The sequence below is a fragment of the Anolis carolinensis genome, chromosome 3 (genome assembly GCF_035594765.1).
Source record: "Anolis carolinensis isolate JA03-04 chromosome 3, rAnoCar3.1.pri, whole genome shotgun sequence".
Classification (NCBI taxonomy): Eukaryota; Metazoa; Chordata; class Lepidosauria; order Squamata; family Dactyloidae; genus Anolis; species Anolis carolinensis.
In genome coordinates this window covers 249938899-249952260 of record NC_085843.1, presented here as the reverse complement: position 1 = coordinate 249952260, position 13362 = coordinate 249938899, and the positions used below count along the sequence as shown (strand labels likewise).

General features: G+C 45.2%; 1 protein-coding gene across 1 annotated transcript in view; it reads right to left on the bottom strand.

Moving 5' to 3' along the window:
• The window catches only part of sgpp2 (sphingosine-1-phosphate phosphatase 2), a 50920-nt gene extending 42582 nt beyond the window's left edge, over positions 1 to 8338 (bottom strand). The window contains exon 1 of the mRNA XM_003218300.4: positions 7909 to 8338. Coding sequence (XP_003218348.3) covers positions 7909 to 8136 — 228 coding nt within the window. The 5' untranslated portion in view covers positions 8137 to 8338. The remainder of the gene's footprint in view (positions 1 to 7908) is intronic.
• Positions 8339 to 13362: the final 5024 nt, after the last annotated feature.

The following is a 13362-nucleotide window of genomic DNA, read 5'->3' as shown; positions in this document are numbered from 1 at the left end:
ATCAAAAAACCACCTGACAAGAAAGCCTTCATATTTGGATTTAAATTCATATTCATATTTGGATTTAAATTCCATTTGCGCCCTTTTCCAGCTCACCATTGATTTCAGGAATGAGTGCAATCCTTGTTCAGACTATCCTGGTTTAGATGGAGCAGAGAAGAAGAGCTGGGTAGCAGATAGTAACACTGGGCCCTTCCAGACAGGCCCTGTATCCCAGGATCTGATCCCAGGTTTTCTGTTTATCCCAGATTATCTGGCAGTGGGGACTCATATAATCCAGTTTAAAACAGAAAACCTGGGATCAGATCCTGGGATATAGGGCTTTTCTGGAAGGGCCCACCATGTCCCAAATGCACAAATGGCAATTTCAGTGATTTCATACAGATGTTAAATAGAATAAGAAACAAAACAGAAACTTGTGCAACCTTACAGTGTCACTGCCATAAAACTGAAGTGAAGTCTGCTAATGCTGCTCTCTGATAACTATCATGAAGGTGGGGTTGGAATCATGGCTAGGGAGTGCCTTAGTAAACAATGTGAAGAAATACAGGAGAGGAATAAAAGCAAGAAACACAAGATAAGGATGCATAGTTACAACAGAATCATAGAAAAATAAAGTGTGGATTAAGAAACCAGGTACAGAAGAAGCCTGCGTATGTCTCACCACAGAAATTAAGATGTGGCTCCAAAGTAGAACAAATAAGTGTCGGAGCAAATAAACTGGAAAGAAATGAATGCATGTGCATGTGTGCAAATTATCACTAGAAGACCTAGAAATAGTCAAATGACTGAGAATGAGATTTTAGTAGAAAAACATCACTGGAAACACTAAAGCAGTTTCAAGAGCATATAAAAGATGAGTCCCAGATTAATCCACTTCAAGATTGGGTTCAAAGGTAAAAGAATGCAATGAAATTATATAGCTTTTGAATTTAAGACGCAATAGAAAGGCAAACAGTATGCTAGTTCTAAACATGATCACACACACAGGTTCTCACATTAGAAGGGAAAAAAGAAATATTAAGGAAGAGAGGATCTACAAGAAATAGAGGGAGGATCAATATAAAAGTCATCTTTTGAGGGTGCTTTGAATGTGATTTTCTGTCTTCTTGGCAGGGGGTTGGACTGGATGACCCATGAGGTCTCTTCCAACTCTGATTCTATGACAACAAAATTGTGACAACTGGGCCAATCCCAAAGGCAGAAAATTTCAGTGCAAGCTTTTGACATGTTCATATTTCTGTTGTTTGGGGGGGGGGAAAGCAGGAGAGGGAATTAAAAAGTGGAAGAATAATGAAAATGTTAGTGCCACACAGTGTGGAATGATAGAGGAAAAGTTCACAGAGTAATAAAGTAAAGTCATCTAGTCACACCTACTCACCTACTACAGTATCTCCCTGAACAAACCAGGAAAAAACAAAGACAGTAAAATAAGAGCAATAAAATTTGGTTATCCATTAAAAAAAAGAAAACAACCTTGAAAATTCAAATAGATCTTGGGGAGAAAAAGGTTGGCTCATATGACAAAAGAAATCCAACTTGAGCTGAAGAAGAAGAGAGGTAGCTGAAGAGGAGAACAAGGCAGATAGAAATGAAATCATTTGTAGCAGAGGAAATGAGCAACAAAGATGAGATCAATAAGAACATGGAACGATAGAGTAAGAAGACAAACTGATATCTGAAAATGTCCAAAGGTTTTGGAGATAGTGGTGTATCCTTCATTGATACATCCTTACCTATAAACTCCCCACAATTTAATATATGAGGCTGGGATTATGGAGAAACAGAAATTAAGCAAATCAAATTACGAGCTTGAACTCCACCTGCATAATGTAAGTTTAAAAAAAACACCCTCCCCGCTCATTTCTTCTCCCTACCAATATTATATAGGAACCACACTTTTTTTACATGTCAGGAGCAACTTAAGAAACTGCAAGTTGCTTCTGGTGTGAGAGAATTGGCCATATGCAAGGATGCTGCCCAAGGGACACCGGGATATTTGATGTTTTGCTATCCTGTGGGAGGCTTCTTTCATGTCCCTGCATGGGGAGATCACTGGATGTGAACCACCACTACTTTTTGGTCAGCAGTCCTGCTGGCACAAGGGTTTAACCCATTGCGCCAAGGGGGCTCCAGGAAGTACACTGACATTAGGGGATATGGTGCCCACCTAGGAACACAGCTACTGAACTGGCCTTAACTCTCATTAACTAAATACAATTTTGAGAAAAGGCAAGAATTGTCACTATCACCCAATGGATTCCTTCCCAGAGGCACTGCTGAATTTCTGTCCAGTTTTTACTCCTGCCAGCTTTCTGCCATATCACTTGCAAACAGTCCTATTGTGCTAATATGAAGTCTTACAAATGGCTGCAAAAGAGGAAAAAATATTATAAAAATGCATATGATATACCAAAAAAGGGCTTGATGATACCTTGATGAGGAGAATACTAGAGGGTTAACAATTCTCACAGTTCAAGATATATTTTTCATGAAAAACTGGTGCATTTTTGAAATTGAGTACCAGACATACTCATGTATGCATGACCTGATGTAAAAGTTGAAGACAGGTTTGGGGGTCAAAATTATGGATTTTGATATGACCTGCTGATATCTTCTATCTGTGGAGAGAGGAAAGCACCAATGCCACCTGAAATGGCCAGCCAATTCTGGCCACGACCACCATTTGCCCACCCAGTAATTCAGAAAGGCAAGTAATGGTGCCATGATAGAGAGAGCAAAAAGGACTGGTGCCTCTTTTAGGTTTTCCCAGGACAGACTATGTTTTGCCTTATGCCACTTGACTCACATAAAAGGATAGTTCCTTTTTCAAATAAGAGGATACAATACTCACATTGACCCATGGATAAATTGACCCAGTTTTTTGGGGAGTTGTCTAAACTTTATATACATGAGTACCTAAAGTAAGTTCTCTGACTAGCAAACACTTCTTGAAAACTGTGTAGTTTGGTGTTCTTTTTATTGCAAGGGCAAACATAGTAAAACTTTCAATTCCTGCCAACAAGAACTGACAAAGATGTACATCTCTTAAAAGAGGACATTAATGTTACCTTATCCAGTTTTCACTTAACATAATTATTCCAAGTTGTAAAAACAAATAAAAATATCAAATTCCAAAAAAAAGAGAGACTGCTTTAAAGAAGTTCATGGAAAGAAAGATTCCTATTCCTTACTCCAATCTGTCAACTTCTGTGACCTCTTCCCCCAGAAGTGTCTTTAATGGATCCTGGACAGTGTAGGCTTCTGGGTGTGTATGTACATGGTTGTTTTTTTTTAGTTGTTTTTTTAAAAACTTTTTCTCAGGACTAGCCTTACCCTCAGGCAGAGTAAGGAAATACGGTATACCAAGCCAATGATAAGGGAGCATGACATGTCAACACGGAAAGGTTACTTGGCTTATACTATAACTACTAAACCCGATGCCACCTTTTAACCATCATCTGACTTTCTGCACTTGGAATTGGGAAGGTCCATTTATCTGCTATTTCTCGGGTAATGAAATTTCTTATGACATCCATTCTTAAAACTTTTTTAAGGAGGTATCCAAATTGATGAAAAAGTCCATAAAGTCCCAGATTTTTCCCCTGTTCTCTTCTAGTTTTATTTTGGACATCCATACACCCCTTTTAAATAATATTTTCTGTCAGTTTCTGGAAAAATCAGAATAAGAAACAAAATCTGGGATTTGTCAATTAGTCTGGATCAATGACTAGCCAACTTATTTCAAGTACAGGCAATTCCTAAGTTACGAACACTTACATACAAATTCTTAAGTTGAATTTGTATATAAATTAGAACAGGTGCATTTTTAAGTGTAGTCCCAACCACACACACACACACAAACACACACACACACACATATTCTTGGATAGCACAGGGAAGGCCTAACATTCTTCTCGTGTTTCCTTTGCTGTCTATGCCCCTGTTCAGAAGATTTCAACTCACTTTGTGTCCCTGTGATAATTGGATTTTGAAAAATTCAGCTTGTTGTGGAAACAAGCATTGTTCTTAACTATGGGCCGTTTGTAAGTCAGATGTTTGTAACTCGGGGACTGCCTGTAATGTTAATATTTTCACAATGATCTATTAGACAGGAAGTATTATTTGCGGCTTTTGCTTTAGTGGCAAAACTTTATTATATTAACATGGCCATCAGAGGTATAGAGCTCTCACATTTTCAATTCTATATCCCAGCCCACAATGTTCAGAGTGGGGTTGCCATTGCCTTCTTCTGAGGCCCAGAGACTGTCACTTGCCCCAGGGGACTTCCATCTCTAAACAGAGATTCAAACCCTGGGCTCCAGAGTAGTAATCGAACATTCAAGACTAGGTAGGTTCTCACCCTCACTAGCCTAACGTTACTATTTTTTCAATGTAAACAAACAAAAAGCAATATTTTGCAAATGACAGGTCTTGCACGAAATGGCGCTACCAAGCACTCATTTCATCAGCCATTATTTCTCATCCTCCGCTGTCATTATTTTTTTACAACTTAATTACCTATTTTGCGTTTATCTCAAAAGGCACATCAACAGCTGTATCTGGGAAGCTGGCAAGATGCCCAATTGGCCAAGTCCTAATGTTTCAGGTTCCCTGCGAACAGCAATCAATCCTATGCTTGATGCTGTTGGGTCTATACCAAATTGCCCTGAGCCATGTTTGGCTGTGTGTGTGTGTGTGTGTTTGTGTGTCACCTTCACTGTGTCAGAGAGAGGGAGGGAGAGAGATTCCCTCGTCACAATGTGTAATTGTAGTATGTTGCCATTATGAAATATACTGTTTTGAAATTGGTTCCATCATTTCGAAACATGCTGTATACAGACATATATACAGACAGGAAGTTTTTCTCTCTCAGACACACAAACACACATGTATATAGGTTGGTCATCCCTTATCAAAAATGCTTGGGACCAGAAGTAATTACTTCTTTTTGTATTTTGGAATACCTCTACTTGCATCTACATGCATAATGAAATACTTTGCACATGAGACCTAAGATTGAACCCAAAAGCCATTGGTATTTCCAATATAGCTTATACACATAGCCTGAAGGCTAATTTTATGCATTTAATAAAGTTGGCAACGAAACAGCCAACGTTATTAAATACACCATGAACCATCAGATAGCAGAGATCAGATAAGTGCCAATAACTATGTCACCTAGGTGGGCACTTTGAGAATATTTGAGAATATTTCAGAATTCTGGATAAGGGATGCTCAATGTGTACTTAAAAAGGGAAAGAGGTGAAATGTGATGGGAAGAGGCCTAAACTGGGGAAATCCAAAAGGCTGAGAGGGGATATGACAGCTGTATTAAAACATTTGAAAGGAGGACACATTGAAGAAGGGGCAAGCTTGTTTTCTGCTGTCCAGAAGACTAGGACACGGAGCAATGGATTCCAGTTGCAGGAAAATAGAGATTCCACTTAAACATTAGGAAGAAATTCCTGAGGGTGAATGCTGTTTAACAGTGGAATATGTAAAGCAGTCCCCTTCTACTCTGCCCTAAATGCCAGGATCTGATCTCAGATTATTTTATTTAAACTGGATTATGAGTCTCCACTGCCAGATAATCTGGCATAAGAAGATAATCTGGGATAAGATCCTGGGATAGAGGGGCAGTATGGAAGGGGCTGCAATGTCCTTCTCTGTTGGCTAAATGCTAGATGGCCATCTGTCAAGAGTGCTTTTATTATATTTTCTTGCTTGGAAGGAATTGGAATTGTGGTATCTTCCAGTTCTATGCTTATGGCCAAGCCTATAACGTGGATCATCCTCCCTTTAAGAAGGAAGCACCTGAAGCAGCCTTTCCCTGCATTGTGAAAATATTAACATTACAGGCAGTCCCCAAGTTACAAACATCCAACTTGTTGGGAAATCTGAGCTGTTAGGCTCAAAAATAACCCTCAGTTAGGGTGATAAATATAGCAGAGCACCAGAAGTAAACTTCATAACCAGCAGAAACTTACGTGTGATGAGCTAGGATAAGCTTCAATTCCTCAGGATGGTTCGGAAAAGTCAGAATTTTAGGTTCAAAAATATTTATTGAAGTAAAAGAAATACATTCTTGTTAGAAAATGTCTTGGAGCTAACTAGCTTACTTTTTGTGTCAGGAGCAACTTGAGAAACTGCAAGTCACTTCTGGTGTGAGAGAATTGGCTGTCTGCAATAACGTTGCCCGGGGATGTTTGGATGTTTATACCATCCTTGTGAGAGGCTTCTCTCATGTCCCCACATGGAGCTAGAGCTGAAAGAGGGAGCTCATCTGCACTCTCCCTAGGTTGGATTCGAACCGGCAACCTTCAGGTCAGCAACCCAACCTTCAAGTCATCAGTCCTCCTGGCACAAGGGTTTAACCCACTGTGCCACCAGAGGTTCCATCTAGCTTACTAAATCTCATCTTCTAAAGATGTAAAAGGGTAAAAAGTTCATGTAGTTATATTTTGCCTAGAGAGAGGCAAAATGTGCATCCTCACAGGTAAAAAGAAAAGCAGAAAACAATGACAAATGGCCACATGGCCAGCTAAGAGTCATAAAAACTTAAAAGGAAGTTCCCTCACAGAATTCCATTGCTATATTATCAAAGGGGCTGGAGACAGTGGCTAGCAGGAGGAGGCAAAACAAAGCCCTTTAGGGAAAACATGCATAGGAATGTAGAGAACAGAATCCCGCAGCTCAGCCCTGTCTCTAGACTAGCTAGATACTCATTGAGGACTGGAAACTTGATGACACAAGAGACTTGTGCAGTTCAGGGATGAAACCCAGTACGACTTACAAATGACTTATAGTTAAGGACAGGGTGAGACAACAGGAAGTGAGAGAAATCTACCCCTAGGAAGGGGAAATTCACTCCTGAAAGTGTTATCATGGAGAAAAGATGTCTCCACTGAAGCTTTATCACCAATCCTTGTCTCCACAACAAGACCATTTTTTTTTTCAAAATCCGATTATCACAGGGACAGCTTCTGAACAGACAGCAAAACAAACACCACAGGGGTGTTAACCCTTCCCTATGCTTGCCAAAGCTTACACACACACACACACACACTAGCTTGGATACCTGGTGGTGCCCAGGTTATTTGAAAAAGGCAAACCCTGCCAGCATTCAAAGTTAGCCATGTTAGGTCTCTGTGGTACAGTGCTCTCTGGAGATGGGTGAACTACAACTCCCAAAATCAAGGCCAATTTCCACAAACCCCTGCAGCATGTTCACTTGGTCACAGGGTTTCTCTGTTTCAAGTTTGGTCCCAGTCCACTGTTTGGGGGGGGGGGGGGTACTGTTTCTCTGGATGAAGTGAACTACAACTCCCAATACGAAGGTCAATTCCAGCAAACTCCTGCAGTATGCTCAGTTGATCATGGGACTTCTCTGTGGCAAGTCTGGTCCTGGCCCACTGTCGGTGAGGGGTCACAGTTTCTCTGGATGCAGGTGAACTACAACTTCCAGATTTCCAGAGCAATCACCCCCAAACTCCACCTGTATTCACAGTTGGGCATGTTGGGTCTGTGCGGCCAAGTGTGGCCTTGAACCATTACTGATGGGGTTTCACTTTTATTGTGTGTATAGATCAGGCAAGAGCAAACTTGGGCCCTCCAGGTGTTTTGGACTTCAACTCCCACAATTGAACTCCCTCCAGGTGTTTTGGACTTCAACTCCCACAATTCCTAACAGCCTACCGGCTGTTAGGAATTGTGGGAGTTGAAGTCCAAAACACCTGGAGGGCCCAAGTTTGCCCATGCCTGGTATAGATAGAAGATAAGCACACACACATATAGATATTTAGCTGGAGTTACAATGCAACCAATTCAGCCGAAGAACAAGCACACAGCACCTCTCTTGTCTTGTTGGGAAGGTGGGGCCTGCCTGCATCTGCCAGCCCTCCTTACCTGCCTGCAGCCATTGCGGGCTTTGCTCGGGGCGGCGTCGCGGCTCTCCTCGGCGGGGCCGATCCCATTGCAGACGGGCCGAGGCCGGGGCGAAGGCTGCCCGCCGTTGGCTCCCACCACCGCTCCTTCCTCGTCCTCGGCCGGGAAGAGCCCGCAGCGGCGCTGGAAGCGGGCCACGGGCTGGGAGTCCATGAGGCTGCGGAGCAGGCGGCCCATCGTCCCCACCATCCTGCCCAGGCGGGGCGGAGGCCGGAGCGGGAGCTCGCCTTGCGCTTCCCCTCGCGCGCGTGGAGGGAGGCGAGACCACGACGCGCGCGCCCCGCGTTTCGAGGAGGAGGAGGAGGAGGAGGCTCGCCGACAGGTGCAGCCGCCTTAGCCCCGCCCCTCCCGCAGGTGCCTCTGCCTCCCCTCCTCGCCTCCATTCCCTGGCCTTGAGGCCTCCTTCCTGCCCTTCTCTTAAATCCTCCTCCTCCTCCTCCGTTGGCACTTTTCTGTTTTTCTGCAGCCACGGAATGAATGCAATTTAACCCAAAGGAACTTGGTCACAGTGTGGATAGATACTTATTTATTTTATTTATTTAAAATATTTCTATCCCGCCCTTCTCACCCGGAGGGACTCAGGGCGGCGTACAATTGGCAACAATTCGATGCCTATACATCATTAAAAACAACAACATATAAAAAATACAACCAATTAAATACAGTATAAAATATAAAACATAAAACATGTGTTTAAAATCCGTTTGTCCAATATCCTCCAACTTTATCTATATAACAATCTGGGTCGTCTTTATCATTTATTCATTAAAAGCCTGGGCACAAAGCCATGTTTTTAAGGCTTTTCTAAAACTCAAAAGGGTTGGGCTTGCCGTATAACTCTGGGGAGGGTGTTCCATAGCCGGGGAGCCACCACCGAGAAGGCCCTGTCCCTCGTTCCCACCAGCCGCGCCTGTGAGGCAGGCGGGACCGAGAGCAGGGCCTCTCCAGATGACCTCAGGGATCTTCCTGGCTCATAGGAGGAGATACGTTCGGACAAGTAGATTGGGCCAGAACCGTTTAGGGCTTTATAGGTCAAAACCAGCACTTTGAATTGGGCTCGGTAGCATATCGGCAGCCAGTGGAGCTGGCTTAACAAGGGGGTGGTACGCTCCCTGTAAGCCGCCCCAGTTATTAGTCTGGCTGCCGCCCGTTGTACTAGTTGGAGCTTCCGGGCCGTCTTCAGAGGCAACCCCATGTAGAGAGCGTTGCAGTAGTCCAAACGGGATGTAACCAGAGCATGGACCACCGTGGCCAAGTCAGACCTCCCAAGGAACGGGCGCAGCTGGCGCACAAGTCTTAGTTGTGCGAAGGCTCCCCTGGCCACCGCCGAGACCTGGGCTTCCAGGCTCAGCGATGAGTCCAGGAGAACCCCCAGACTGCGAACCTGCGTCTTCAGGGCGAGTGTGACCCCATCCAGCACAGGCTGTAACCCTATTCCCTGTTCAGCCTTGCGACTGACCAGGAGGACCTCTGTCTGGATTGTTTCAATTTGTTTGCCCTCATCCAGTCCGATACAGCAGCCAGACACCGGTCCAGGACCTGAACAGCCTCTTTAATGACAGGTGGAAAGGAGTGACAGAGCTGGACATCATCTGCGTACAGATGACACCTCACCCCGAAACTCCGGATGATCTCTCCCAGCGGCTTCATGTATATGTTGAACAACATGGGGGACAGTACTGAACCCTGCGGGAGCCCACAAGTCAATGGTTGTGGGGCCGAGCAGGTGTCCCCCAAGGACACCATCTGGGACCGACCTTCTGCAAGGTGTCCCCCAAGGACACCTTCTGGAACCGACTGCAAAACAGTACCTCCGAGACCCATCCCGGCAAGGCGCCCCAGAAGGATACCGTGATCGACGGTATCGAAGGCCGCTGAGAGGTAAAGCAGAACCAGGGACACACTCCCCCTGTCCAGCTCGCGGCGTAGATCATCGACTAAGGCGACCAAGGCTGTCTCGGTACCGTGTAGCCTGAAGCCAGACTGTGCCGGATCCAGATAATCAGTATCTACCAAGAATGCCTGGAGTTGTGCGGCCACCACACGTTCCACGACCTTGCCCAAAAAGGGGAGATTGGAAATAGGCCGAAAGTTCTCCAATTGAGTGAGGTCCAGTGATGGCTTCTTCAACAGCGGTTTGATCACAGCCAATTTAAGGCTCGCTGGAAATATGCCTTCCCGAAGGGAGGCATTCACCACCACCTTCACCCACTCGGCCAACCCCCCTCTGGCTTCTCTCACCAGCCAGGATGGGCAAGGGTCTAGGATGCATGTGGTAGCCCTCACCTTGTCCACGTCCTCAGGCTGAACCAATTGAAACGAATCCATCAAAATGGGACAAGCAGGTGCTCTTGCTACATCCTCAGAGACTGCCGTTAATATGGTGTCAAAGCTAGAACGGATCAAAGCAACTTTGTCCGCAAAGAACTGAGCAAATGCTTCACAGCGGGCTGGCGGGATATAACAAACCTCTGACAACTCGGAACAGCTCCGCCGGACGGTTCTTTGCGGACGCAATGTTAGCTGCAAAGAAAACATTCTTTGCAGCATCTATTGCCGTGGCATATGCCCTGAGATAGAGACATAGCCGTGTTCGGTTTGGCTCGCTCGGCTTCGAACGCCACACGCCCTCTGTTCCCTCTTCTTTCGCTTCATCGCTGCCAGCTCCTTAGTGAACCAAGGAGATGGTTTAGCTCGGGTACTCGAAAGGGGACGTTCCGGAGCCATCGTGTCTATTGCCCTAGTCACCTCCTTTTTCCAGAGGGTGACCAGAGCATAGACAGAATCACCAGCCAAGGTGGCGGGAAATTCCCCAAGAGCCATCAGGAATCCATCTGGATCCATAAGCCTCCTGGGGCAGACCATTTTGGGTCCTCCACCCCTGCGGAGGTTGGGGGCGCAGTGATTCTAAACCTGATCAGGTGATGGTCGGTCCATGGCAAAGGAGCGATGGTGAGCTCCTCCACACCGCCACCTTCCTCCCATCCCTGGCAGAAAACCAAGTCAAGCGTGTGCCCTGCTCTGTGGGTAGGGCCAGATACTAGTTGGGACAGCCCCATGGTTGCCATGGCGGCCATGAAGTCCTGAGCTGCACCAGAAGGAGTGGTCTCAGCATGGACATTGAAGTCCCCCAGCACAATGAGCCGTTGGGACTCCAGCGCCAGGCCAGAGACCATCACTGCTAGCTCAGGCAGGGAGACTGTAGTGCAGCGGGGTGGTCGGTACACTAGCAGAATCCCTAAACTGTCCCGGCCCCCTATCCTCAGATGAGCACACTCAAACAAGGTAGACTGCGGGATGGGGCACCTGGTCAGGGGGATGGCCTCCTTATAGACCACTGCAACCCCTCCTCCCCTCCCTCCAGATCTTGGTTGATGCTGCACGGCATAACCTGGTGGACAAAGCTGGGTGAGATTGCCCCCCCCCCAGCCTCATCCAACCAGGTCTTCGTTATGCACGCCAGGTCTGCCTGCTCATCCAGGATAAGATCCTGGATGATTGCAGCTTTACCATTGACAGACCTGGCGTTCAGCAGCACCACCTTCAGATCGGAGGGCCCGCCAACTTGGGCACCCAAGTTTATTGTGTCAGGAGGCCGTTTTAAATCTACAAGCACTCTGTTGCTCACCCTAGGTCAAATTAGATTATGCCTCCCTTTCCCGTATCTCCCCCTCCCCTGGATCACCTCGATGGGGGCCCCCCAGCTGCTAGACACATACCCTCTCCCTACATGGTCTACCATAATGGTAGACTCACTTTCACACGTGAGGATCTTATTACCGCTGTCTCCTACTTCTATCTCCTTTAAGGACATATTGGTATTCTAACTGGGAGCAGTAGTATACTCAGCGTAAAGTGCTACAATGATGGTTACTTTTACCCCAACCCCTATGAGAGTGCTCCAGTGCTTTTATCCATGGTTGTTAATTGCACTGGCCCAATAGACTTTAACCACTGCCTTCCCTTCCCGCCCTCCTCTTAGCCCTCCCTGCCCCTTAATTAACCTCCTAGCTCCTAATACACCTTGATCACAACAGATGTTAACAATACTGTAACTACCCAAAGTGCAATAGTGCTTAATTCAAATAAAAGGGGGGGGGGTCCAGCAATAAATATTTGATGTAATCATAATATATACTTGATGTGGTATAAGAGGTAGGCGGTTCAATTCAAGGTATAATAGGTAAGTGGTTCAATTCAAGATTTGCTTGTCGCAGGAAAGCTGTCGTGCTCCAGGGAGGTAGATCTTAGGTGGCATTTACATGCATTTAATGCAGTCTGAAAACACTTTAACTACCCTAGGTCAATGCTATGGAATCCCTGGAGTTGCAATTTTACAAGGTCATTCACTTTCTCTGCCAAAGAGTTCAACATACATCAAGAAATAGTTTTCTAAGATTTACAGAGATCCTTGCAGGAACACTTCAGCAAGCGAGAGTCCAAAAGTGGCAGGATAAAACCAGGAACCTCAAGCAATGGCTGATACCAAATGAGAGACTCCTCCGAGGCACACAGAAGACTGGGTGACTTGGAAGGCGCTGAACAGACTGCACTCTGGCACCTTGAGGTGAAGAGCCACAAAGAAATGGGGCCACAAAGTGGAGTCCACGACATGCAAGTGTGGAGAAGAGCAAACCACAGACATTACAATGTAGTCTAAGCTCTGCCACATGCACAATATAGGACTTCCTTATAGCAACATCAGGGGCACTCCAAGTGGCCAGCTTCTGGTCAAAGGACATTTAGTATAATGCCAAGTTGTTAATTTTGTTTGTGTTTTCAAATACATTACCACTATACCCTCGGTTCACTTCTGACATGATAAATAAATAAACATACTACAGTTATCAGGATGCCATAGCTCTGAGCCAAAGCTGTTCATGTTGGAAATTGCAATTTTTTAAAGCCTTCTCTAGTAATGTTTATCTATGATCCTGTTGCTTATATATATGTTCTGGTATGCAGCTTTCTTTACTCTATGGTTCCTAAAAGGTTTTAAAAGGGGCTGCATGATCACTTTAGCAGATGACTACAGACTACTTCAGACCTCAGATCACACACTTGCTGTGTTGCTATAAGACAGTGGTTCTCAACCTGTGGATCCCCAGATGTTTTGGCCTTCAACTCCCAGAAATCCTAACAGCTGGTAAACTGGCTGGGATTTCTGGGAGTTGTAGGCCAAAACACCTGGGGACCCACAAGTTGAGAAGCACTGCTGTAAGAGATGACTTGGCCGGATGGCACAGAGAATGACCTCAAACTTATATGAAACTGGACTGATAAGTTTTGTAACTGTGTATGCTGAACACATGAAGGTTATGAGTAAACCAAATATTTTTATCAAAGTCTACTTCATTTTTGTTTCTTGAGTGCATGGTATAAAACAAGTTCTATGGAAGAGTATATACATTTTGG